The following is a 27,599-nucleotide window of genomic DNA, read 5'->3' as shown; positions in this document are numbered from 1 at the left end:
CCCGTGGCAACGTGGCCTCACCGCCAAAAATCCCTAGACGGTTGGGACAAACGTCCTCCTAGTTCCTAACAGTGTTACTGCACCATCCTCTTTGACGGGGATGAAACTATTATCCGTGTAGTACTGTATTATCTCTTTAAGACTATATTTATACGTATATTCAATGAAGACGTAAAAACACCATAAATACACCGAACGCCATGCTCCAGTATTTCTAAGACTTTTTAAGCTTATTTATTTAATTATCTTCATGGCCGGGTGCACGCGTAATAAATTAAATACCCGATCAGGGAATATTAATTAGCCTAAGCGTGGCCGACTGTTATGGGGATAACGATAACATATTAGATAAATATAGGCTATAAATTAAATTTAAATCCCCCCCCCCCCTCCAAGAGATACGTTCGAATAGATATATGAATGCTTCTAATAATATAAGGCAGGTAAAGCATTATCTTTTGCTTATCAGGTAATGCATAGCCGGTCCTACCTTTACTTCTTTCGCAAATACAATCTCTAACTTTACATATGCAAATTCTACGTTTTCATATGCTTCTCTGTTAAGTTTTGGTCGCGTTATAAGAAAATCTAAAAACTTTCACTATATTAACTACATTCGTACTCACGTCTCGAGTAGTTCAATTTTTTGAATTTACCTACAGGCACGTTTTTGTAAGAAAAATTCTTACGGATAACGATAGTCGCTGACTTAATAGAAAAGAATGCGTTACTCATGCAACACTTCCCGAAGCTCATGAATCATGAGAGAGAATTTTGTAGAATAAAATGACACAAGAACTCTTAAGATTAATTTTAATTTTTTTATTAAAAAAAAATACACTACGTACATGCATACGTATAGTTGCGAAATTCGAAATAATAATAATAATCAGACCAAAAGAGTTTTAAAAAATACAAGGGACGCAATAAAGCCAATAATTTAATTTAACGAAATCTAATTTTTTTAAATACATGTATAGTGGAAGCCGTTTATAACGACATTCAAGGGACAGGGACAATGTCCTCGTACTAGACGAGCGACGTAATAAAGCAAAATGAAAATCCCATACAAAGTTATATGAGAACAAAACTTAACAGGGCAAATAGGATTCAATATGCCGTCGATAGTTATAAGCGAAGTCTTAATAACCGAATTTCACATTATTGATAAAATGATAAAAAAATCTAATGAAAGCAACTTCACTGTACATTTTATTATCTTAAAGATCGAGTTATCAAATTTTTGTTCAAACTCCTTGTGATGTCCAATGATAGAGTTCTCGAGTGCTCGACTGCCCGCCATTAGCATCGAGATAAGGGTGTGTTTCCAAGGAGATCGTTGTTATCGGGCAATTCTCATGCTAACGATCGTATGCGACGGCAGGCGCCACTTTCTCGAAGGCGTTGCGACGAGAACGAGTATTACACGTAGCAGGCAGCGCGTACTGAACTTTCAGCTCGGATAAGTCGAGAAGGTATCGGCAACACCCAATCGACTATTTTCGATCGAATCGATCGAGAATCTTCGATTAAATCCTTACACGCGTATAATTATTGGCGATCAATAAATTTATATTTTTTATTCTAACAAAATACCTGCTAGATGCTCGTTCCGCTTTGTTAGTCACCTGGTATCGAACCCTCATCGCATCTACCGCTACTATTTTCCATGAATTAAATATATTCAAAAGACTTACCCGTATCGATACGACTATAGAGAAATTCGAAAGATTGTACCGAGAATCATTCAGGCAGGTTCACAATAATAAATTTTTACCTTGAGATGTATTTGCTTTACCACAGTTTCACAAACACACGTGGCTCGTAACGATCACCGGTGAAAATGACGCGTCTTTAGTTAGGTACTAGAAGAAACTTCGTCTGACCCACTTTGAGTATTTATCACTTTCTGAATATCGCTCAACTTGATGAGAACAGCTTTTTGAGTAGGTTGAAATCTTGCATAATGCGCAACAGTATAGTTTTCCAGAAAATTTGTATTTTTGATTGTACTTTATGTTTATACCGTTATTCGCGTGAATAATTCATTCTTTTTGACGGACATTAAGGAATTGTATTCCGAAATTTTTTAAAATAATTTCTCATTAAAATTCAATCATTTTGTATTATGAAATTAATTTTGAAAAGTGCGGGAGACGTTCGTCAAGTAACAGCGAGACGCACGACGCTCTAGGTTCGTCTGAATATCGTACGAGACGCCGCGCTAGCCGACGACCGCGACGCCAGGCGTCGTTCTGTCGAGGGCAAAAAGTGGTAAGACCCAAAAATCCGAAAGGAAGCACCGCGCGACTAATCTATTCTCGGCGTCGAAATTCCGGCGACGGCAAAAGAGTCGAGACGGCAAGAGTCACTCCTCGGGAGTGCTCTAAAGATGGACAGTCCTTAAAGGGTCAAAACTAAAAAAAAACAAAGACCACAAGAAACATGGGGAAAAAATGTAAAATTACACTGAAACAATCACAAAAATCTCCACGGTGGAATTTGTAAAAGAATTTAAATTTAAAATTCCAAGAAGCTCAGCGCCCACGTATCCGACATTGCTCGCGTAACCTTCGACGTAAAATTTTGCAAACAAATGTTCTTAACAAAAGAAATTATAAGAAAAAAATGAAATAAAAATGTCAATTATCTGTCACGCTAGAAACCCTATTAAAAAATATTAACTATCTCGCGTGCCAAAGTCATCGAAGACGTAATATCCCTAAAAAAAGGCAGGGAATTAGTACGTGCCGCTAATTGAACAACGAACGCAATGACAGTGGTAAATGATCTCAGCTTAGCTGTTATACTAAACAGTATCAGAATTTAATACCTAAGACAAAGAATCGCTCTCATGACGTTTGATATCTCGACAGTTTGATCCGGCAGAAAATCTATTGGTGATTCGACAAGTTAGCAAATCGGCGAATCGACAAAAAGATTGTAGCGACTTTACAAGAAGAGAAGAGAGGCTAAGAAATCAAAAAGAAACTTAGAAGAAAAACATTTGAAAAAAAAAAGAATTAATTCAAGCGTCATCGATCATGTTAAACCGTGCAATCAGTAAATTATCTATCGCTCCTTAGATCACACAGATCGATAAGTCACTCTACAGGAGAAGCAAACTTGCGAATCGGTTAGTACCGATTTCTCATAGGCCATGAATTGGTCCTGACTACCGTGGATAATTAACTATTATTGTCAGTTCAATCAGCGAGAGGAAAATAATTAATAATAGGACGGAAGGTTATTTAGCTTTTCCCATTGCGAACAATCCCAAAGTAATACCAGTAATACACGCGGCACTGACACGATGGGAGTCATTAATGGCAGACTGACAGGGGCGATAGAAGGTACAATGTACAGGAGAAGATAGAGAAAACAGACTATAGATAATGGAAGTAAGGACTGCGGTAGAACCAACTATTGTATAATTATACGGAATGGCACGCGAGACTGCAGCACAGCAAAAATTGAAGCATTTCTGAGCAATCTGACCATGGCTTTGTCGTGGCTTAATCCACTGGACCCATTTTGCACGTGTTCTCGTTAGAATTTCAAGAATTTCGATTTTGACGAAAAAAGAAAAAAAAACGAGAAGGGAAAATAAAAATTGACAGTAGGTATGCACACTACCTGACACTGAGTTGGCCAAACTTGATCTGCACGCGGAAATGTCGTTTCCCCTATAGGTAACGTGGGGACCAGATGCCCCATGGGGCCCAACCTCAACGACATAACAAGCGCATTGCAATTAAGCCGAGTGCACACGGGATTATTAAGTGGGAGTGGTGATACGGAACGGCGGATTTCACCTCTTCACAATTGCCCCCTTTCCCGGGGGCGTCGCACGATTACAGATCGGTGGATAACACAGAGCGGGCCCCGATAGCGCCGAATACGGCCGTATGCTCTACTATGACAAATTTTGTTTGGGCAAGAACTTTTGAATTTCCCGCCACTTACGTCTGCGCGATATCCTTGATCTACTACGTCGATGCTAATGAAAGCTTATAATTTTCACTTAAATGCAAATAGTTCAAAGAAATTATAAGGCCCCGACTGTTACCTCGACAGGGTCCCAAGAGACTACCACCTGCACGAGAATACCAATCACTATTGATTGCAGAAACACTAATGCCGGCTTTGCTTCCGGAGAGCGCGTACCGTTTCCACTGCGGCGTTCTACGAGCGACTGTTCGCCAGGAACGAAATATACACGTTAGAAATATAGTTGCATAGTGAACATATATATATATAGTACACATAAAGCATCGACGCCCTAGTAAATTCACTATATCTCGAGCTTAATGCTTTCAACATCTTCTTAGTGACGTACAATTATATCATATTACTAAGGTTGTTGTTAAAAAAAAGTATTATTTAAAATAAAGTACACATAGTTCAATAAGAACTTGGAACAAATTATAAGACACTACTATAACGTATTTACAATAGAAAATCAATGAGGTAGACACTATATACATTAATGCAATCTAATGACTATTATTCAGACTATATTTGAGTAAAAAATACATAGCTAAATAGTCATTTGAGGAAAGATCAAAGTCACTGCTACGAGGCAGCTGTAATACAAAATTATTATTCCCATTAACTTTATTCGCTATTGAACTCATTGGAGAATTACTGTGCACTGCTGTGTTACCGTTGCTATATAGGGTTATAGTACATGAAAACATTGGTTTGCTTAGCAATGTCGGTTAGCATCGGACTTGACCAAAAGGAATATTTCACTCGGTAGGACTAGACAATGGCGAATTAACATAATAGAAGGAGGCGATTCTGGAGGCTCATGGGTAAGCGTGTTACTTTGAGTTTACTGCTCGGCCACTACTGAAGCGTATATCTAGCATTACCCGTCGTACGAGAAACATGTGTGTTTGTGTATTCGAAGAGACGTGTGCACCTACGTTATGCATTAGCATACGAGGAGCCTAGTGTGACAAGTAGGTCGGAAGGTTCTTGCACGAATCGGATCCTTCTTCTTATCAGATGAGAATCGACAGCCAATTAGGAATCCTCAAAGTCGACTAGTACAAAATTTACTATAATCTTCATTATTTTCTATTACGCGTTATGGAAATTGTTTGTAAGATTAAATAATACATTTTAAGGAAACATATATGGAATTATAATCGAATATTTACTACTAAATAAATCTTACAGGATATTGGGTTTTGATTCATTCAGTTCACCGGCTGGATTTTAATCGGAAACTGTAGAAGTATCAGGTAAATCTGACGTGGATTAATAAAGGCTTTTGTTTTTGTAAATAAGGTATTAAGTCTCATTGTGATTAACGATTGATAAAAATTAAAGGGGAGCAATTAAACGATGAAAAAAAATTAGAAACAAAACTAATAAACACCATTGTCACCAATAGAATTGATTATGGATATGGAAATTCCTGTGGGTCTATTCTGCAATCATTCTGCTTTCAATCACGTACTTTTGTTTACAAGTACCAGATTTTCCACTAGATGCAAACTTAACGACAGGCGTTGCCATGAGATATGAATAATTTGGCAAATATGTTTGACAGCTGTTAAAAGAGTCTGTAAGAATGACTTTGTTTTTTGTTTATAGTGCGTTACAAAAGATAATAGCAATGCATCCTATAAGTAATGCTTAAAGTTCGTCAACAATCATGCACCATACTGTACAACATGCATTCCCCGTATTACATGTGCATGCACTGTATATAACGGTGAGATTGCAATAATAATCCACCGATAAAATAGTCGCGTTACTTCCGTTATCATTAAACGGGCGCCATTATATGTATATACGTACACACAGCTTCGCGTGTTTCAGTTTAACGCGGTCGCTGCTTATCGGGGCGGGAAAATGTTTGTCGCTCAATGCAAACGAACCGAGTCGAACTCGCAAAGTGAAACCCAGCGCTTTCTCGCGATTATCAAATTTTCGTTTCCTTCAGGTCGTTTATCATATTCCATCATTAACTGCACGATAAGTTCATCTTCGGTATGAGCACAGCTACTATAATATATATATTTATATACACAGAAAAGGGTACTTACTTTGGGATTCTTGATGGGCCCAGATTCGCACCGTTAACGCGATTCGACGGCCATTCGCTGCGACGTTCTTCCATTTTCTTCACGACTATTAGGCCTTTTTTTGTCAGACCTGCACAGAGCAAAAACATAAAATAAGAGTATTGCGCAAAATCAGTCATAGTCAATTGGACGTGAGCATTGAATTAGAGCAATCCCAATAAGATACAAAGCTACGCATTTGGAATTTTATAAAAGTCAAGGAACAATAGAAAACAGGCTTACTAAGTTCGGTTGCGCTGATTGGCGAGAATCGGTGGCGCATTGCGGTTAGGCAAGTCGCGCAACTGCTGGAAGTCCGATTAATCAATTAGTACAAAGATTAATGAGATACGCGATACAGTATGTGGCGCAGAGTTAATTTAAAGTCTTTGACTATAGATACAGATCTAGTAGGCAAATTTAGTAGTCAATAGTATTACCGGAATGCCTATGGAAAGTTATACAATATGGCAGCATTGCTGTACGAATTCCTGTTTTAAAACTGTCCCTATGAACTCCTACGATCATTTAATTAATCATCAAATTATTACAATCGGCTCAGAAATTATCGTTACAAAAAAAAATTATTATAAATAAGAATTCCATCGTTAACTACGAAATTCGGATGAATCCGATTAATGTTGACTTTTTAAGACCAAAAAGATATTCTCTATTATCAAGACATGATATTCTCCCACTTGTTTGCCATTTTGAGACTCATGGATTTTAGTCCGTTTCTGAGTTCGGTTGTATCTGACAAACATTCGGTATCCTTTTCTTAGTTTTTCTTATTTAGATTCATTTATCACTATTATTCATTAATCATTCATTCATGGAAACAGCTATTGTGGATTCTTCATTCTATGCTTGTACAAGTGAAAAGGATGTAGCATAACCCGAGTTGATGAAGTAAGAGACAAAAAAGAATCACTGTGTAAATTTCGCATATGCCAAGCACGTGCCTGACAGGATACGCCGACTATTGACAGTGAGTCACTTATCGTACAGGAGGCAGACGCTTAAATATACTCGAACCTTACTAACATCATGTCTTACTTATACCTCAATGAAAATTTCTTATGCATATAGGAGTTCAATTATTATGGCAAACTACTATTGCTCTACCACTATCATTACAGTGGAACTTTGTTAACTCGACTTCCACAAGTAAAAAACTCTATGAGACGATGAATCTTCCAATTTTTTTTAATCTTCACCTTTATAACTAGAAAAACCCTGATAAGCTGAGTTTAAGGTTCGAGTTATCGAAGTTCCACTGTATTTGGATGTGACGCCTAGTCATAAAAAAATGTCCCCCCTATCACCCCGAGAAAAAATGTTTAAATTTTAAAGATGTCTCAGAACAGTCTACGCACATCTCTTTGGACTCAGTGATCAGTTGTGCTACAAAGTACTTGAGTACTTCTCGTCTCAATCGAGTATTAATCAAATCTTTGCATTGATTTTCCCTCTTATTGAAATCTGCGTATCGTCCAGATCAATTTATTCCACGTGGACTGCCCGATACTTTTCTAAAATTCAAAATCGCTTTGAAGAAATTCGTTTACGGAAGTATCAGACTGACCAGGTAGAGCAAAATGACCAGAGCCATAGGCAGACTTCGATTCAAAATCGCAATTTTATTATTGTTACAGTGTGGCCACAAAAGAAACCAATAAACGTACAGATTTGTTGACTCTTTACTGTAACTGTCATTCCATCTTTTAAGAAGAGCCATCAATTTTTATTTATTACTATTTTTTCAACTTCCTTTCGTAATATGCAACTTGGGTAAAATGTTGACTTTACTAGGAACGACTATATAAGACTCAGTTTAGTGGAGTAGGTCACTAAACACATTGCCAGTCGGAATAATGGTACAGCGAAATGAATAAACGAGGTAGAAGCCAAATACAAAGTCTTGAAAGAGTTTGAGCTTCTTAATGACAATGGACTAAACTAAAGTGGAAGGGTAAAATAACGGAAAAAAAAAAAAAAACCAACACGAGTTATGTCCGTACACGTGGAAGTGAATGCTCAATGGATAATAATAACGACAATGCATCGATAATTACCAGAAGAAGAGGTTTGAAGCATAAAACCTCGATATAGTAAACACAGGAAGACCAGCGAAGGCGAATACTCGCGTGGGAAGTTGACCTATCCTGGCAACCCTTTACTAAACGCGCGTCTGATCCAATAAAGGATAAATCCACTAGCAGAATGAGTTAACAATAGAGACACCAGTCTTTATATTGGCACTATTACCATTTCCCTTTACTATATTCTCTTTCACCGTACTGTAAATATTTTTTTTTATATTTTATTTGTAGGGTAAAAATTAATTTTTCTTTAAATTTGAATTTCGCGTCTCCTTGACGGCCACTCCAGTATTACCACGTGACCAACGCTCTATTATAGGTCCTGAGAAAAAGAGACTTTTCAAATAACCGATTAAAGAGTAATGCCACGAGCAGTGATTTGGCCTTTAAATTAAATGCACCATGCGTTCCCATCTACCGTATGCTGCCGTATAAACATCCATAGTGTACTGCGGTATAGGAAATTCCGTTAGAACCATGGGATAAAATCCGTTGCGTTTTACAGCAGTACGGACCACCACGTAGTACCAACTAGACGTAATACTTTGCATACGAATCGAGTTGACATCTTACGACACGTCGTATACGTGCTGATGTCGTAGCCTTTACCATTTTTTACGACATACCTATATACCACCAAGTACTACCCGCTGTCAATAGACTTTGCCTTATTCCATGCTATTGCCAAACAGAGGATTGCTTAACACAGTTAACAGACGCAAATTCCCATGAGAATTAATTTTGGTAATTTATCAGTTTTGTAAACCCGCTTCTATTTTTATGATAACCACTACGACGTTATTCGTAAAAATAATAATAATAATAATAATAAACGGAAAAATAGTATTGACTCACGATTAGCTAACTTAGTCAACGTATCAGAAAAAGTATATCTTCAGGGTGTAGAGTACGTAGGTTGCAGGTGCAATTGCAGTTGCATTCGATGCTGAAGTGTACTGCATTATGGATTCCAGTATATCCGGTAAGAGAAACAGATGTCTACAGGAAGATATTTCGCCCGAGGCGATTAACTGCCTGAATACCGTAGGAATTACACAGCGTTTCCTTTTTTATGAGTTTCCTCTTTTTCGTTCGTCCCATATATGTACCATCTAAACTCTTTAATCACAGAAAAAGTTATCACCGAGCGGATGTATACTTTCAGTAAATTATTAATTAAACATTTTTAATCGTCCGAGAGGAGAGGCTAAGTAAGCACGTCGTCAAGGACGACCAGATCTCCTTGTATTTCTAGGAAGTATCTTCGTCACCGTCAAATAAAAAATTGCAGACATCAATCCATCGTATAGAAAACGAAGATTAGTTCACTATACGACACGTTGTGCGACGTATCCGAGACTTTATCACAGTAGATTAATTAAGAATAAAAAATAACGTTCGGTGCAACTGACCACGTAATTCGAGGAGCCGAAAGGCGTCCGATTACTTAGTATACTGAATTGCTCATCTCGAGGCCGACCAGACAGTTTCGCATGTACCTTGTATACAAAGCGCATTGAAAGAAAACTCGATTGAAATTCCTTGAAAGTGGAATTTTAAAGTTAAACCAAATTTTCCTCCTAATAAATTCCCGCGAAAAGAGTCTAGAGATAATCCAAAAGAATATATAAAAATTAAAATAATAGAATGTATTTGAAGATGGCTTGATAGATAAAATAGTTGAAAGGTATAGACGATAAGGTGAGAAATTGAAGAGGAAAGGAAACTGAAGAGAATCTCGGCCAATCGGGGACGTAACGGAACTGACGATAATCTATCGTGCGTTTTGGACGCTATATATGTATATACATGCATATGATATGCATCTGCATCCTATGTATGTATATCCAATGCTGCATATGCTAAACGGTAAAGCGATAAAAGGCATATGCGATATGTCTTGCCGATCTATTACACGCGTCGGCCACCGTACTCGGCGCCTACGCCTCCTTTTGATTCTATTTATTATTACGTATACACCGTGTAGAGATCTATCAACTATGAATGCATGATACTTAGTGCCACAGTACACGTATATCTACTAGTGACTAATTGCTGAGAGTACAGTATGTAATACGGAATCATTTTCAAGTGTAATGGTTACAAATGTGGTATAGTTATACACTGCCTCATGAAATTGTTCAAGCACCTACATGAACAAAAATATTTGTTGTTAAAGTTAGTTAATTCAGCGAGGAATCTCTTACAGGCTCGTAGCGCTTTCACCAAATTGCATTTTATCATTTAGAGATCAAGCTTAAATTTTTACTTACGCTACCGTTCGAATACTTTTGTGGGGCAGTGTACAAAAAAATGGATATATATAAAATAGTATAAAAGTTTTATTATTTTAACACTAAAAGTACCATTGACGGGTCATTTGACCCTTTTAAAGCCAATAATACATTTATAAAAAATTGTCGGTATGTTTAGCGTTAATTGCCTCCGGGTCATTTATAATTATCCGGAAATCCAATAACTGTTTGTCGCACCGGAACGTTCTCGATGTTATAGGTATATTAGGTATATGGTAACAGCTAGGTAAACACAAAAGCTGCTGCTCCCTTATTTTCACAATGGCTCGCAGTTACCTGCCCACGTTACGTGTAAAGAGGTTTTAGTAAACGTGCGAGACGGCGGCCAAGTAGGTATAACCCAGGAGCATAAATGATCGATAGACGGGAAAGTTTGTCACTATATTTTTACATTCCAATTACATTAGCCAACTAACAGTGGCCCATAAATTTAGAATATTTAAATAGATAACAATTTAGAGGACTATTGTGAAGTATTCGTACAGTTCAACTTCTCATCGATATACTACGGTATATAGACATTGTATGACGTTATAATATATTAATATACAGATATAACCGTGCGCAGGAACAACCGTGTTAAGTGAAATCCTTGCGGCAAAGGTTTCCCTTCGGCTAGACAGTGTCGTGTTTTCTCGCAATACACATATTACAGTGCGTACTTGTATGTTTCTCTATTTTTTATCTTCCTTCCCTCCTTTCCTTTTTTTCTCTTCTCTCTTTCCTGTATCAACCAAGAATGATTATAGAAATTTACGAAACGTCACGGACTCCCAAGGATATTCGACAATAAATAACCACGACGATAAAGATGACGCCAGTAATAACGATAACGTCGTCTATTGTTTATGAAAACGAACCTTAAGAGAGGTGAGTATGCAAGATTTAGCTCAGATTAGTCACCTCGCATAGAAATCGAGGTTTTCCTGTTACGGTTTGTCCTGCATTCGACGATGGATCGTAGGTCACGTAATAAATAACTATAAATAAAGAAGTTTCAAAAATTCCCGACAGAAACTTGACAACCAAGATAAACCCGTTTCCTTTCATTCCGTCCATTGGCTTAAGAATTTTCAATGTAAAAAAAAAAGAATGAAATTGAACGATTCGTCAAGAAATATACTAAAAATCAGCTGAACCGAATCAGAAACCCGAAAATTACTCAAAATCAGCTGAACCCGTTTGACGTATTTCTCATCGGCGACGGTCGCCGCGTCCCGTGCGATATTGAGCTGCTGCTCGCTGGACTGTAAAAGTCGTCTGTCCATCCGTGAAAAAAGGCCCTGTTCCTGGCGATAGTGACAGTGACAAGAATCTAAAATGCAAAGAGATACAAAGTTTGACAAAAGACCCAAAAAGAAAAGAAAAAAGAAAAAAGACAAAAAATCTCGAGAAATCCGAAGGAAACGTCGAAAATAATCTGATTACTGTGAAAGAACGCAAAATTTGTAACAGTTTTCATGAGAGTGACATTTCGTTTCTATGAATGTCATTTCCAGGAAATAGAAAATTCAGTTTCTCACTTTGCTGATTTTATACGGGGATCACAAGTACATGAAAAATGCACGCACGCAATAGTAGGGTAAAAATTGTAGAATATAATGGAATCTTCGTTAAGGCCGATATCAATGTAGCGACCAGAAGCTGGGCACCATTTGACCATATAAGGCAGGCGAAAGTGGTACGTGCACGATGCTAGTCTCAAGATTCTCTGGACCAAGATAGATAGTCAATAGTTCGATAGTCGGTAGTCAAGGAACGACAGTCTATGCCCGGGCGACAGACGGTTCTCGGATAGTTAAGGCGGATTTTCATCGTGGTAAGGAGCCCAGCCCATAACTCATGCTAATACCCGGCGTCGTTATCCTTGCAAACGGCATTAAAATATTTAACTGCACGCACCAATGCAGCCCCTAACGGCATCTTGTGCTTTCAAAAGTCACCATTTATGCGCATGCGTATATCTCTACATAATGTTTCATTTCCAATTCATAAAAATTCCTGTGCGCATGACAAAAATAAAATATTAATTATTTTCGTTATTATAATCAGCTACATATCTCCATAAGGCTTGACATGACATAACACAATCTATTTTTTCTTTTTTTTTTCTAAATACAATTTATCAAAACTTCCTTAACCTCTCTTGGCATTTGCCATTAATATTACGCCATGGACTACAAATAATATGGAATGCCAATTGGTCTTGTAAACTGATTGATAATCCACGTGGTGGTACGATTGCGTGAACATATTTATAAAAGCCTATAAATTTATCTTTCGGATCTGTTCGTTCACTTCGGATCTTTTCGAAGGTTTCGCGTTTCGCATTCGAATCACGGTTCACATGAAACGTCACGACGCTGCTTACTAAAAATAACCGCACGTGAGACACGTACTCCATAAGGCTGGTACTCGTACTGTACTGAATTATACTATAGTGTGCTGTAAGCAGACACCATAGAAATTCTCACCATAATGACAAAGCTACATAATAATGGCACGAATATTCGTACGGTTACAATGAATAATGAATTATTTATTTGGGGTCTTTGTGGGTAATGTAAAAATTCAAAGAACCCCCTGGGGAATTTTGGATAACTATTTCCCATGGAAAATTTACATGGAATCAAAGAACTTGTAAATTTCTATTCATCATATCCTCTCCGTGCATATCACACGAATAATTGTTTGCCAACTATAATATTCCCGTAATACTTAATTAAAGATAATCAGTAGCTAACAACAAATATATATAATTTAACACAGTTAGTTTAATTATAGGTATCCAATAATGCGAATCGCACTCGTTCTCCCCGGTCTAATTAACGTGTCTATTAATGATCTCAAGTAGATTCTCTTGGTAAAAAAAATAGCGTTGCACGTAAGACCACTACGGTAGCCAATGCACTGTCATCAAGTCGTTACACGCAGTGATTAACAAACGTAATTAACACAACCCGTTAATTAGTCGATCAACAAATAAACCAAAGGCAGTGCGATCGAAAGTTCTTGTCTTGTGTACAAAATCATCAGCCAATGAAGTATAAAATTTCTAATACGAAACTACTATAATCAGCTGAATGAATAGTTCAATGAACGAATGACTAAATAAATCTAAAAAGAAAACAGTCTAATAATATCCAAGTGTTTCTAGTGGACCTTGAAAATTGCAGTGGTCTCACTCGATCTGCATTTACTTCCAGAAGGTCAAAGTAACGATCACTGCAGGACCGATTAGTTCAATTTTTCTCCTTCTTATTAATCATCAATCATCATGTATACATCAGTTACGGTACAAAGTAACCATTACCATTTCGCTCGAACTATTAATTGCCAGAAGAGAAATATTTATGACACAGTTATGAACTCAATCAGCGATAAGTTTAATACTAATCTTCCATCTATGGCTATTTCGATTTCATTCCATAGATAAGATCGTAAGCGTCGACATTGAAAGTGCAGTAGATGGAATCCGCGATGCACTATTTACCAATTAGGTGCTTACTGACAGCTCGGGCGTCCATATTAACATCACTCAATTAAAATTTAGTCTTACTTTTTGACACGTCCGAGATTTGTTCACTTTTCACAAAAATCACTAAATGCATGAAATATGCATCGATGCACCAATAACCGTAATTACACCAGATGTTTTTCTCGTTCACGCAACTTGACCCTACTAATGATCAGTTTTCAGATAGGTATATCCTGCGAATTCATATATATTGCAGAGAACAGTCTGGCTGCAGTATCGATCGGTCTATAGTACAATGACTCATCCATCCCTTGTGCTCTGGTGCACGTGATGTACTTTTGACTCCCCTTAAAATGCTACCCTCGCACGCTGAACGGCCAAACTATTTTTACGTGAAGCGAACGAAGAATGCTGGCACTTTTCCAAATTTTTGGTAATATATTTTGAAAATAAAGCCTCTCACTGACGGTTTTGACGGTAGGAGAATGCTGACCTAGACCAACCTGCTTATATATAAACTGAAAACGATGCACCCATGCATATACACAGGCGTAGACATCCTGATAGAAGCGATGCATCCTTTACAGGAAATCTACAGGGATAACCAATGCATGAGCGACGTTCAATTTCAGTGCTACCAACCGTAACGAACCGACATGGCCGGGTCAGCTGGTTCTTATTTCTTATTATCACTAAGCAGGTTCACGGTCAAGGTCATCATCTTCATACTACTTCCAGTCGAACAAGCCCTTCAACAACTTTCTATCGTGACACAATTGCCTGATACACAGACTGTCAGTCGTATAGATAACAATAATAAAATACTATAATAATAACAGTTTAGCCGATACAGTAATGATATCAATGAAGTACCCTTGTGATAACGTTTAGTACCCAGTGATTCCTAATATGGAATGTGATGCGTATTATGGGAAAAGGTAGATTGGGCCTGCTGGTTGGTCACAGCCCAGTTAGCCGCTGAATGGAGTTTGTGAAGGCAAGATGGCGGTAGTCTAAGCAAAGACAGACAGAGCAATGATAAAAAGAGCAAAAGAAGGAAAGAACAGGCAGCAAGACAGAGGGGATGACAGCCGATCGAATACGAGTCGCGCGCTCATCGTTGCGGCAAAATTGAAGGGATAATCACTGGGCCATGATAAGTCCCATTCAAAATGGCGCAAAGACGTTCCCGATCTTCGTATACAAAAAATCGTACTACACAATTAAAAATGAGAAGGCGTCCAAGAATGGCGAGAGACATTGCTGTATACACATGATCGGCAAAACGGAGAATGGAACGTGAGCGAAATAATCTGTACGAGAAAAAAAAGGAGGATTTCGTCACGGAATTGCGAGTCTGACGGAATGGGAGAGCAGCGAGAATGTACATTTGCATGGGCAACTGGTTATTCTACATTCCATGCCGAAGCCTTGGACAATGGCATTAGGTGACTCCAATCCGATTCTTTAGCTCTCAGCCATTTCCTTAATCTCCGCGTGATAGCTTTATTTTTTACTGTTATTCCTGCCTTCGCTGTAACCCTTCGTCGATATCTACATATTTCTTTTTTGATTTAAAAAAAAACGAATTGATTAAGCCTAAATCAAAAATCGCAAATACGATACTTATCAGCATTTTTCCAATTCCAACCTATAGCAATACCTTTAAGTCCTCTTATTATTTTATCCTGACTGTATTACAGTCTTACAAATTTTGAAAAATTTTTATCTGCATTCAGAACGTCGAGCCATAAGTTATGAGCGACGACAGAGAGATTAAAAGTGGCAGAGAACTAAGAGAAATATAAGTATGGAAAAGAGAAATATAAAAAGAGCACGGTAGAACTGCTCCGCCTAATTAGAGGGCAGTACCTATCCCAACGTCATTAACACTTGGATATATAAGAGGGTAAGAAATAAGAGTGGGGGGAGGGGGGAGGGGACTAAGAGGCAGCAGCACATTTTCAATAAGAAGAGACCATCGCGTCGTTAGAACTGTGCTTTGGTACAATTGAAAAAAGAAAAGAAAAAAGGGACAAGATAAAAAAATTAAACTTACTACTAAACCAAATACAAAATGCACTTTAATACTCGAGATGCACCGCCTTCGTGTAATATACATACATATCGGACATCACGCTTATTGCATTTGCAAAACGTATTTTCAAGAGAGCGACATTTTCCATATTAATCCCTTGATCGACCAATCAAAGACACGATCCATTCCTGCTCCCTACGTTGATACATCCGGCCGATCGTGATGGCGATATGCAAAGTGCATCATTGCAATTTACAGCCGTCGGTCAGTCTGTGCATAATGCTGCAGGTATTACAAGTACAACATAATTATACATAGAAAAGCTATTATTCTATAGGGACGCGTCTACGGTTAGTCAGGTGCAACGAACGCACACGTCTATATAAATAAATGGAAAAAAATAAAATAAACGAGTAATTAATGGATCTGCTAAATAATAACGCCTAAAAAGGATGTACATTCTGCCTGTTCTATAAACAGCCTGTATTACGTCACACGTTAGTCTCCTCGAGAGTTCAACATAACCTGGAGGTCTTCCACGTATGGTTATTGTACCATTATGAATACGCAGGGGCGCGTGACTTCCGCGGACACCCGAGAACATCCGAGTAAACCCGAAGACTAGGCTCTTGTCCGGACTTCCGGCTTTGCTCATAAGCACGTGCATGAAAGCAAGCGTCACGATTAACGCGTTTCCATTACATATGCCTAAGATTTTACACGAATATTCTGTATACTGGGATGCATAATATGCGTACTACATTACTATACTACTATACATATATGTATACACGAAAATTAGTTTCCTTTGGTATTTTAAACATTTGTTGCACATATGCACATTTATGTACCATAGAGGACTATAATTGGTTCACGAGTCCAATTTATTTATTTTTCGACAGTTTGCAAACAATGCTATCCTTAACAAACACAGATGACTTTTAAAGCAATCACGACATATATATCCTAAAGTAAAACAACGGTGCAAAGTAGAACCTTGCAAATTGCTTCCTCATTATTTTACTTGGTATTTTCTATCACAATGATGCAAAGTAGAATCTTACACTTTGAGTCTTGATTCTTTTCCTTCGTTCACAAAGCCTCCACTATGAGGAAGTTCTTTGATTTATTTGCGCGAGTTATGTACAATTGAACTATGGTACTTACAGGAATAAAAAATTAAAAATGAGGTAAAAAAAACAAAACTAACGATAATTTTTTGAAAATTTCAAAACCACGTAAAATCTGAACCGCTTTAGCGATCTTGTCGAAATTCAATACCAAACAACATTGAACGTATCTTCAGTTATGAAGAACTATTTAGCTAAATCGTCGAACGTTTACGAAAGTTAGAGCGACCACGCCCTTTTTTCAAAAATCGCAACATTTAAAGAGGGATATCTACTTTACTTGCGTGCCAAATTTCAGTCCGATAGTTCTAACGGTTACTGAGTAAGAGGCAATTGAATTTTCGAAGCCCTGCACACACACCCACACACACACATACACGCGCGCGCGGACAATTTTTCTAAACTACTTTTCTTGACGTTTTAGACCATGTTAAGTATTCTAACATGAAAATCTCGAAAACAAAATTTTTCATGAAAACATAGCTTCCTCTATGAGGAAGCAAAAATAAAATATATTTCGGTGCAAAACAATTTACATGAATATTTTGTTTGCCCTCTGGGACCGACTATACATATATTACAAAATATGTAATTGGTAACAAGAATTATGAGGAACCTATACGAAATTTTCCATTCAGAGTCCATTAATTACTTATGCTTTGATATTTGTCTATAATATAAATACATAAAATGCTGCATAATATTGAAATATATATTCGTGCACGTAATTTCGGTGTATATTTGTCGTAATATTAAAGAGAAATATGGAGTAAAGTTCTTTTTTCTTTCTTTTCAGTATTTCGATAAATGCTACGTGAGCAATTGCTTTAGACCCGATGAAACTGGGCAACTATTTCCCATGTAAATGGTCACGTGTCACGTGAGAATATGTATTGCTGCGAATAGTATGAATATTAGAGAGTGTAATAGGCAGAGATTACGCCAGGTAATTGTGAATGATCGAAATGCCCGTTTGAAACAGGTATCATTACCGTAGGCGATGATTCCAATGGAAAAGCTATCGAGACAGTCAGAGTAAAGTTAATGCCTCCAATAACACAAACCATAATTCCTAATAACGGTATAACAGACAATTTATGAACAATCATATTTTCACTTGATCCCAGACTGCACAGACATACAGCAACGTAAGGAAATAACACTTATTTTCTCGACCAGTTCATTTTTTTTTTCTTTTCATTTTAAATCGAGTAAACGGATAATCCTTCCTTCTGTCGTAGAAAATCCTTATAATACTTGGATCGATCAGGCGTCGCAACGCTACGTTTGCCATAGGGTAAAACCATCGTCTCCAATGTCAAAGGGGGTGCCTGTACCAAACTGCCAAACGAGAGGTAGCTAATATAGGTATAAGAGGACAACTGACTATGTATGGTTAACCTAACCTATTCCAATAATAGCTTAACCTAACCTACAAAACTAAGAGAACACAAGAAAGGAAAGAGCGAACGAAAGAGTAGGATTTCCCACGCTCCACGCTGGATATAGAAGCCAGTGGAGCATTATGCACGCCATTGCCGTTATTATATTTATAACATTTGACCCGACTCTACCCGTGCACATTGAAAGATCCGACTCACGGTGCATCTCCAACAGTGCGTATTAAGGATTCCCTGGTGACCGCGCGAAATTACGATTAGCCTCTTTAGCCCGGACAATTGACCACCAAAGTAGAATTCGTATTTTTTGTTCATCTTGAATTCTTTTGAATATTTTAAATATTTGTTACAATAACAGATAATAACTTCTTTCTCTGCCGTAAAAAAAATACCACACTACACGGGCCAGAAAACACAATACCCAAAGTGAAGATTAAATATTAACGAATGCCTTGAATTAAAAAAAAAAGACAATTATAATTCAAGCGCAAAGTGGGACGTACGACAAATACAATAGAAATGATATGTCAAGGTTCATTCCTTACTGAAACGTTTCTTTACCATAACGTAAACAGATGCCTAATCCCACGTCTTCCTACATAGATTTTAGTCAGCAGAGCATGTTAGAATGTCAATAGTAGGAATTTATTTTAAGACTAATTAAGAAGAATGTAAAAAAAATCAATACATAGCTAATATATGAAGAATTTAAGTTGAGAAAGAATATAGTAATAGTAATAGTCAAACACTTCGGAATTATAAATTGGAGCGCATTCTAGCCCGCCACGAGCTTAGCCTAACCTAACCTAACCTAACCTAACTGAACCTAAACTCCTCCGGCATAACAGGCAACCAAATTAAAACGATATCGCGAAAGTTGCAACGTTCAATCGAGCCGATCCAGGTGGGATCGAGTGCGAATAGCTCGAGGGCATATATCGGCAAGGATTGCCTACTTCTATCATGGCCGAAGGCTTATCGTTAAGTCGTAGTGAGAGGGATGGACGTTTGTGCGATTCACTACCTGACGCCAGGTACATCCTGTTTCACATATTTAATCACAGAGAGGACCTTACCGGGATAGCACCCGGCACATAACTGAATTAGAATTATTATCTTTATCCGTGGCTATCTTAACAAGGTATGAATTAAAAACTCCCACCAATTAACCCTTACTAACCCATACAGGAAGTGATATCGTTACCCACACACCAGAATCAGGCTACTTAATGCTGAAGTAGAAATAAATAATCGTCCTGGCCAATTTAGCGTCCCTTTCCCAAGCTCCATGTCCCGGATTTCCCCAAGCGAAACAAACTGTCCCGAAGCTTTAACGCACCAGCGTCTTTATTAATTAGTGACACGCACGCGTCTACTGTAACGTCCCGACGACACGGCGACGCTTTTTTTTATTCATTACACATAGTAATTGTTCCTCGTCACAGACACAATTTCATGACTGGTTCAATAAAAAATGTTAATTCTCTTTCAGGATATTCTTCTTCTCTTCTTTTATTATCTTCATTAAGCACACCTGTGACTTTTTAGTTACCTCAGAGGTTAATGGCTTTTGGAGAAAATATGCAAACATTTTTTGAGAAAGCAAAAAACCTGTTACATGAAATATCGATGATTATTTTTTACAGAAAAGTCTCAACTAGTATTCCTAGGTTCGTGGGAATTCCCTTTTCTTGACTTATGTTAGACTGATTATTGTCACTTTTACGTTCAATTAGTTCACACCAACTAGTAAATAGGCAGCAGATACATATGTACTCTTGTATCTGTTACTATATAGTCATCGGTTTATAGTGGATACAGTATCAGAAGCGTAACGAATGTTGCACTATAGTACTATATAAAACTAGTACCTATAGTAATACCAGAATAGATTTGCAAGTCTCGGGTGCCGTTCGCCACAGCATAAAAACCATAAATAGAGAGCCTGGAGAAAAGGTGGATTTGCACGAGGAGCAGCCGACCTTGCATACAAGCTCTTATTCTGGGACATTTATAGTAATTTACCGCTTGTATTACGTCAGAATAACTTGGCGCACAGAGGATAATACCCTGACTATGTTTATCCCGCGTGATTTCATTGAACTCATAAGTGAACGTTACAAATAATATACTAACGAAAATCAGTACCAGGCGAATCATCCAGTCTTTATGGAGTTGTAACGAAATTTTGTATCTTGAATGAAAACATAAATTATCAAAAATAAAAGAATTACGTTTTTACTTAGAACAGTTCATTCATAAAGAACGGTTCAAAGAAGAAAAGGAATGAATACCAAAAAAAAATGTTGAAGGAAAAGCTTGTAAACAAAGATGCTACGTTACCACAAACATGTCAGCCGTTCAGTAGAAAAATATAAAAAAATTAATATGGGGGCCTTCAACGATGTCAGAAGCAAAGGGATATAAAAGACGGCAACATTGCTTCTCCAATGAATATTCCCACGAAAATGATTATTCCCTCAAACACACAACAAGATCAAGAAATCCAGAAAGTTGAATTTATCATTGATAAAACTTTGGAAGAAAAAAATGAATGTAATATTCAAAAAACTAGTAAATCAATTTACAAATTGCAGATCAGAATGACACACGCGCCGTATACATCCGTACCAGGAACTAAGTCGATTCCCTATTGAAACCATGGAGCTTCATCCCCTAACGTTCTTATTATGAAATTTCCTTTAAGCAAGGGTTGTGACTGACTCGAAAAGTAAGAAAGATATTATGAATAAAATTAAGTAATATCAAAGGATGAGTGATGTAATCAAGAGGATGCCCACTAATCTGTGTAACTGCCTGGAGCTTATGAGGCCCCCGACTCTTGGTACACACCTGTGCGTCTACGAGAACTTTTTTCTTTGGATATTCCCCCAGAAAAATAAAATGAATGTTGTAAGTACTCACGGTGCTTCCACAAGTTACCCTTCTAAACGGTATCCGGAATTTTCAAGATGTCCTGAAATCACCCGAGTCACGACGATGCACCAAAACCAAACAACATAACCTTACACCGTACAGCTCTACGCGGCTTCTACCGCTACGTGAAGCACACTTCCTTCTTCGCGGCGAACACTATTCAGTTACTAAAGTACTACGATATACTGTCAGGTTGCGCGAGAGTGTTCTGTACCGAAGATACCCAGCCCAGGCACCTGCGCAGGTGTGCCACCCGTCGTTTCTACAGTACTTAAAATACCTAGACTTGTTATACATTTTTTCCCTATATTTATTAAAGCATTATCTTTCTCTATTTCAATTACAATTTCAATTACGAAGATTTGTAATTGTGATTGGATCGTACACAAAAGTTAGTTTTCGTCTGACATCTGTTTGAGAATATATGCTGTCGATTAAGAAACAGAGTTTAGGTTTGTCACGCTATGTGGCGCTAGTGAAAATGCATCTCACAAATGCATTTGGGATACATCTGTATGCTTCTCTCTTTCTGTCTCTCTCGTTTCGGATTTATTCTTATTGATTACGCACCGGTTTTGCTTGCAAATTTCAATACTACTTTAAACTTTTACTTAACACAAATTTCCTGTTATTACCTGCTACTCTTTTTTCACCTGGCACTGAAATTTTACATGGTATATAAAATAGATAAATCCGTTTATAAATATGAATATTATCGAATGTATATGTATATTCAATATATTGATGCAGCAATCGGACACATTTTAATGACTATTTTTTTTAACAGAAATGTGTCAGGATTGCATATGCAAAATGATATCAGTGGAATGAGCGGCTCGTTACACGACACAATTCAAAGTGGAAGCTTAGTATTTTGTGGTACGTAACGTATAATGCATTCACTTTTGATCATTGTACCATAATAGTTCATAAATAACTCATCGAAAACTAAGTAACACTCATTATACAAAATTATAATTATTAGAAATAATTATTAAAAATGTATGAATTTAATAATAAAAAATATTGACTTACTGCATGTGATTTCATAAGGAGCTAACGCTGGTTTCAACATTATATTTGTGTGGAGCGCTCAGTGATTACTTTGAAATTTCTCCAGGACATCGGAATGACTTATGGTCATCTATCGGTTGTATAAATACTGGGTACAGCTTTTATCTTTACAAATTTAAGTAACTTTATTGGATTGATTTGATTTATTTAATAATGTCCTAAATTTAAGTATATCCCGTACATATAACATTGTTGCTAAAACATGGTTTTATGAGTAAACAGAGAATGATTTCACATAAATTGATCTAAAACAAAGTGTTGCATTGACGCTAATAATTATATTACAAAGTAGTTATGAAAGAAATATTCGTGAAATTACCTAACACAATTATAAACAATAGTGATACTCTTTTCGCTCTTCAACGAAAATGTTTAACAATGTACCCAGAAAGCCGAAAGCCCTAGGATTTCAAACAAAAGCATGACAGCCAATATTAGTGAATGTAAAAAAAATAATCACTATATATAAGTTTGAATAAAATTACAATAGATGGCAACAGATTTCACACTGTTTCACAGTTTTGTTTTGCGCTGATGTTGTAGCTGTCAAAACGAAACTTGAAGGTTAAAGGAAAATATGGGTTCTTCAAAAGATGATGAAGATTATTGGAACAGTAGTGAACAACATTCCTTTTGCTTTGAGAATAATGAGGTTTCTTATTTAAAATATCAAACATTCCTCAGTGTAATATTCAAAAGTTGTAATGCTTACCTAACCGTTTCCGTATTCTACTTTCTTTCAGGAGGACAATTTTTTCGGTTTTTCAAAGACAGGAACAGCACGTTTACGTGCTGGAATTTCCAACATTGACTTATCCGATGATTATTTAAAGACTAGTGACTCCCAAACAAATTTGAAACCATTACTATCAGTAATCTCTGAGAAAACTCTTGCCAACAGTATGCTTTTGAATACTTCAATGTGATTTACCAATGATAATGTCCTTAATGTATGTCAATTCCAGTACTAGAAGCAGATAAAATGCAAAATTTGCCTGAAGGACAGTCTGTGACACAGCCTGATATTACCTTAAGGAGAATACTACTTGGACAGCCATTCTCTCTAGAGAAATACAAATCTCTTGCTAGCAAAACTGCATTACTAGATGCAGCAATAGAATCTGGTGATGGAAATGCCATTTTAGTAGTCAGTAGATCTTTGGTATCATAATATTATCTTTGTAAAAGAATATGTACTAATATAATATTTTTAGATAGTTCTGTTCCTCACAAAAACTTTAAAAAGGTCATTATTTGAAAGGCTTCTAATGGATAGACCAGGTGCTACACAGGTGTATATACGTTATCTTTCGACTCGCTTACAAACAAGTGAACTCACTGATCTTCTAACGTATGATTTTTAACAAAATTTTTACAAATTACTATTAAATTATATTGGAAGCATAATGGCTTTTAATTTGCAGAATGCTGGGGCGCTCCATGGATGCTGCGGTAAAAATATTTATAGAGATTACTCAAGGGATTTATGCTAACGAGCTTAATACAATTTTTTTCAGATGAGAACGTTACAAATTATTATTAAAAATACTCCTAATCCAGAGAGGCTTCTGCAAAAATTGCATAATTGTTATAAAACGCAATTTCTTGCACTAGCAGATTGTAAAGAAACCCCATTCATCCAAAATTACATAAAACTTTTGGGTACGTTATCAATGGTATTAATATAGTTTAATCTTTGATATTATATAACTTCACTTAAGTTTCATAAATTCTTTGATACAGAATGGCAAAAGGCTGTAAAGGACACAGGATTTACCGAGGCCTTAGAAATGAATTCTCCTGTGATGGAGTGCTTACGACATGCATGTAGAGATCATTGGGGTGCCTCCGAAAGCTCTTTGTGGTCACCAGCAATGTTATTAAAACAACATACAGTCTCTTTAAGACAATATCAAAAAGTAGCGTTAACAACAAGAGCTGCATTACAATCCTGGGATGATATTGACATTTTGCTATTGACAAAGGTAGCCTTTTGTAATTTATTAAATTAAGAAATACAATATAGGCAAAATTGCGATTTACAGGGTTGGCTTGGGAGCAAAAAGCTACAAACGTATTTGCCAATTGAAGATATCATAAAAATTTTACACAATAATAATGCACCAACTAACATTTTGGAAAAATATCTTGGATATGTGGATGATGTTAGACAACGTTTAGAATTGGCTAAGAGATTCCAATGTCATCGAATAGTAGTAGACGTAAATATATATTTTTAATATCCAGTACGTAAACCTCAAATAGATTTACAAACGTACTGTAAATTATATTTTTTCATAGATATTAGTATTGCAAGGAGACCGCGCTGCACTTCTGGAATATAAAACGATGCTTCATCCACAGTCGGAACATTGTTTTTATGCTGAGAATGCTTTACGCGCTTCTACCACCAAATGGAAAAGCTAATAATAATAGTACCATCAATAAATGTATAATAAAACTGGAAGTCCAGCTTTGCGCCTGTTAATGACTCAGTATATTCTATAAGTACGTTAATTCAAATCTAAGCAATTTCTGAATATCTATTCTTGTCTTTTATACCATGATTAATAGATACTCTGTCTAAACTGTCTCTTTACCAATCATACATTTAGATTTGTCAATAGAGTAAGCATTATTGCTGCTGGTTTTCAATTGGACATCAATCTCCATACATGTATGAATCCACATTAATTATGAAAGAGCTTGTATTCCTATAAAAGCGTTCTCCGTGTGGTAAGATTATACAGTCTGGGTGGTACACGCATAATTGACCTTAGTGACTTTATAAGAAATATTTATTAGGTTCACTATGAAGCTGATTATCATAGCGATGTTGTTATTTATGAAAATAATTCAATTGGACTGTTTTAAGAAGGAAATCATTCAAAGTTTTGCAAATCGGAATAAATACAATTGCATCGTTTTCTTAACTGCGATAACAAACGAATTTTATGCCCAAAAAACATTGCTGGAATTGACTAAAAGTTTATCCAGCACTATTCTGATTCCAATAATTATCATAAATTTAAAAACCGAGCGAAGAAATCTCAAATTAACGTCGGACATCCAAGTTTGCTCGAAACCTCTAATAAGCATCGATTCTGAAAATTCGACGGATATAACAGAAAATGATGTCGTAAGTGTTCCAATGATATCTTAAGAATTATATTAATAAAATTAATAATTTCTTATTATTATTCTTATTAAATTAGTTTTTCACCAGTCCATTACCTGGTAGTCTCTGGCTTATGTTCTTGCCAGAAAATCTCATAGTAGAACGGGTCTTTTCCGGAATAATTATTCCTATAAATGTGGAAGTGATAATAACTAAGAAAAATAACAGTGGCTACAAATTTTGGCACATGTATCGACCAGGTCTTGAATCGCCATTAATAATGCGGTATTATGGTAATTGGACATTATCGAACAGTTTAATGGTCCCTCACCGATATTTGCTGTGGCAAAAAGTAACTCTAAATGGAATCACACTACGTGCTGCTACATTTAAAAGTGTAATATTCTTTTCGTTTCTTTTTACATTGCATAGTTCATATTATAAATCTCTTATTGTTCTTTAGGATCCATTCGTCAACGTATCATTTAGGATTAACCATAAGTATCTGATGCTTACTTGGCTGATTTTGGAAAATTGTCTTAATTTTACGTAAGTGTGATATAGTTAATGGGGCATACATATATAGATAAAGCAAGTGTTTTGTGGTTGAATTTTGCAATTTTTTGCAAGGAATTAATTTTTTATAACTCAATTAACTTTATTATATTGAAGTATATGTTTTAAAGTACTTTTAACTTATGTTTTAAAGTACTTTTAACAAAATTAAGATGCCTGCCCGTGCAAAGCTTATTTTTTGGTGCAGCCTTGTCAATGAAATATATATAAAAATTAAAACAAATTAATGTCTTGTACTTGAATATCTGAGCCACATATCTTTTTGATTTTTAATTTTGTTTAAGTACCTTGAAACATATACATGAATAGAGTAGGACTTGACACGAAATAATTCTACGAAAGACAAATCTACACGGTATCTACTTAATAATAAAATAATAACTTTTCACGGCCTAACTCGGTAAAGAATAAGGAAGAATTATACAATTTTTCTAGCCCTTGACTCGACGATTGGTTATAGTTGTATATTTTACGACAAACAAAATAGCATATGAAGCTCATTGCGCTAAATGTTCTAGTTTCTGTGACATGGGCATTTTTTAAATCAGTAATGTTGTGACTCAATAAACGCCTGTGTAGCCCATCACAACATTACAATATTTTGTCGGACTTGGTCCCTCGCCGACGATTCTTTTTAATTAAAACGTCATCAGCATGAGTAATAATGTAGAATGCTGATTTGAAATTTCTCCATTTTTTCCAAGGTTTCTAAACTAAACGTGCTAACACAATAAATATTACACCATTGTTTTTCAAGTCAAAAATAATACCACAAACAATCATCAGACTAAGCGCTTTAGAAAACGAAGGATTATTTAAAAATGCGTATCATTTAGTTCTGATTTTAACACTGCATATCTCGAAAACTATAGCAGTTAACACAATGAGCCTCATACACTATTCTGTTCCGCGTAAAAGTAAAACTATAAGAATTGGAAAATCAAAAGGCTGGAGAAATTGTAGTCTTCCCTTATTCACTGTGAAGTTATTATTATACTATCAAACCTTTTAGTGCCGACCAAACGAATTGTACCTAAACAAAAAAAAACCGAATCAATTTGATTTAAGGTATTACTACGGTAAACTCAAAACCGCGTAATTGAGCTGAAATTTGTGTTACGTCTAATTTGTATAGCAGTACATCTCTCTACAAATTTTTAACACGTTTCACTCATCCATTTCCGAGTATTTCCGAGTATTTCCGAGTTAAACTCAGGACTCGTAACACGTATTCCCTATACCTGGCCAATAAAACGCGCATTGTTTTTTGTATTGCATTTGACTCGTCCGCGTAATTCCGATGAAAAACTAGTATGTGGCAAAGGAAAACAAGCTGCAAGTTGAAACTTGG

The 27,599-nt window shown here is 36.5% G+C and overlaps 3 protein-coding genes across 6 annotated transcripts in view; 2 read left to right on the top strand and 1 right to left on the bottom strand.

Moving 5' to 3' along the window:
• Positions 1-21,694, bottom strand: part of LOC107265729 — a 100,898-nt gene extending 79,204 nt beyond the window's left edge. For both annotated transcript variants that reach the window (XM_025082989.1, XM_025082990.1), the window contains exons 1-2: positions 21,469-21,694; positions 6,063-6,171 (exon numbers count right to left, since the gene is read on the bottom strand). The gene's annotated coding sequence lies outside the window, so the exon portion shown is untranslated. The remainder of the gene's footprint in view (positions 1-6,062; positions 6,172-21,468) is intronic.
• Positions 21,695-22,015: 321 nt separating this feature from the next.
• LOC107265732 (spermatogenesis-defective protein 39 homolog) lies at positions 22,016-25,021 on the top strand. Of its 3 annotated transcripts, XM_015735484.2 has the most exons (10): positions 22,335-22,359; positions 23,098-23,206; positions 23,298-23,454; positions 23,520-23,701; positions 23,769-23,905; positions 23,979-24,006; positions 24,072-24,216; positions 24,298-24,539; positions 24,600-24,776; positions 24,856-25,021. In XM_015735484.2, exons 2-10 carry the CDS (start codon positions 23,132-23,134, stop codon positions 24,979-24,981), a joined length of 1,269 nt encoding a protein of 422 aa, XP_015590970.1. In that variant the 5' UTR covers positions 22,335-22,359; positions 23,098-23,131; the 3' UTR covers positions 24,982-25,021. The 3 variants fall into 3 exon arrangements, with proteins under 3 accessions (XP_024938761.1, XP_015590970.1, XP_024938760.1); XM_025082993.1 differs by lacking the exons at positions 23,098-23,206; positions 23,298-23,454 and adding an exon at positions 22,016-22,154 and having other exon boundaries at positions 22,268-22,359; XM_025082992.1 differs by lacking the exon at positions 22,335-22,359 and having other exon boundaries at positions 23,049-23,206; positions 23,520-23,678; positions 23,773-23,905.
• Positions 25,022-25,178: 157 nt separating this feature from the next.
• LOC107265724 overlaps positions 25,179-27,599 on the top strand; it is a 5,146-nt gene continuing 2,725 nt past the window's right edge. Inside the window, exons 1-3 of the mRNA XM_015735462.2 lie at positions 25,179-25,693; positions 25,770-26,069; positions 26,136-26,221. Coding sequence (XP_015590948.1) covers positions 25,367-25,693; positions 25,770-26,069; positions 26,136-26,221 — 713 coding nt within the window. The 5' untranslated portion in view covers positions 25,179-25,366. The remainder of the gene's footprint in view (positions 25,694-25,769; positions 26,070-26,135; positions 26,222-27,599) is intronic.

The sequence above is a fragment of the Cephus cinctus genome, unplaced genomic scaffold (genome assembly GCF_000341935.2).
Source record: "Cephus cinctus unplaced genomic scaffold, Ccin1 Ccin1_scaffold0238, whole genome shotgun sequence".
NCBI classification, from domain to species: Eukaryota; Metazoa; Arthropoda; class Insecta; order Hymenoptera; family Cephidae; genus Cephus; species Cephus cinctus.
This window is presented reverse-complemented; position numbering and strand designations above follow the sequence as displayed.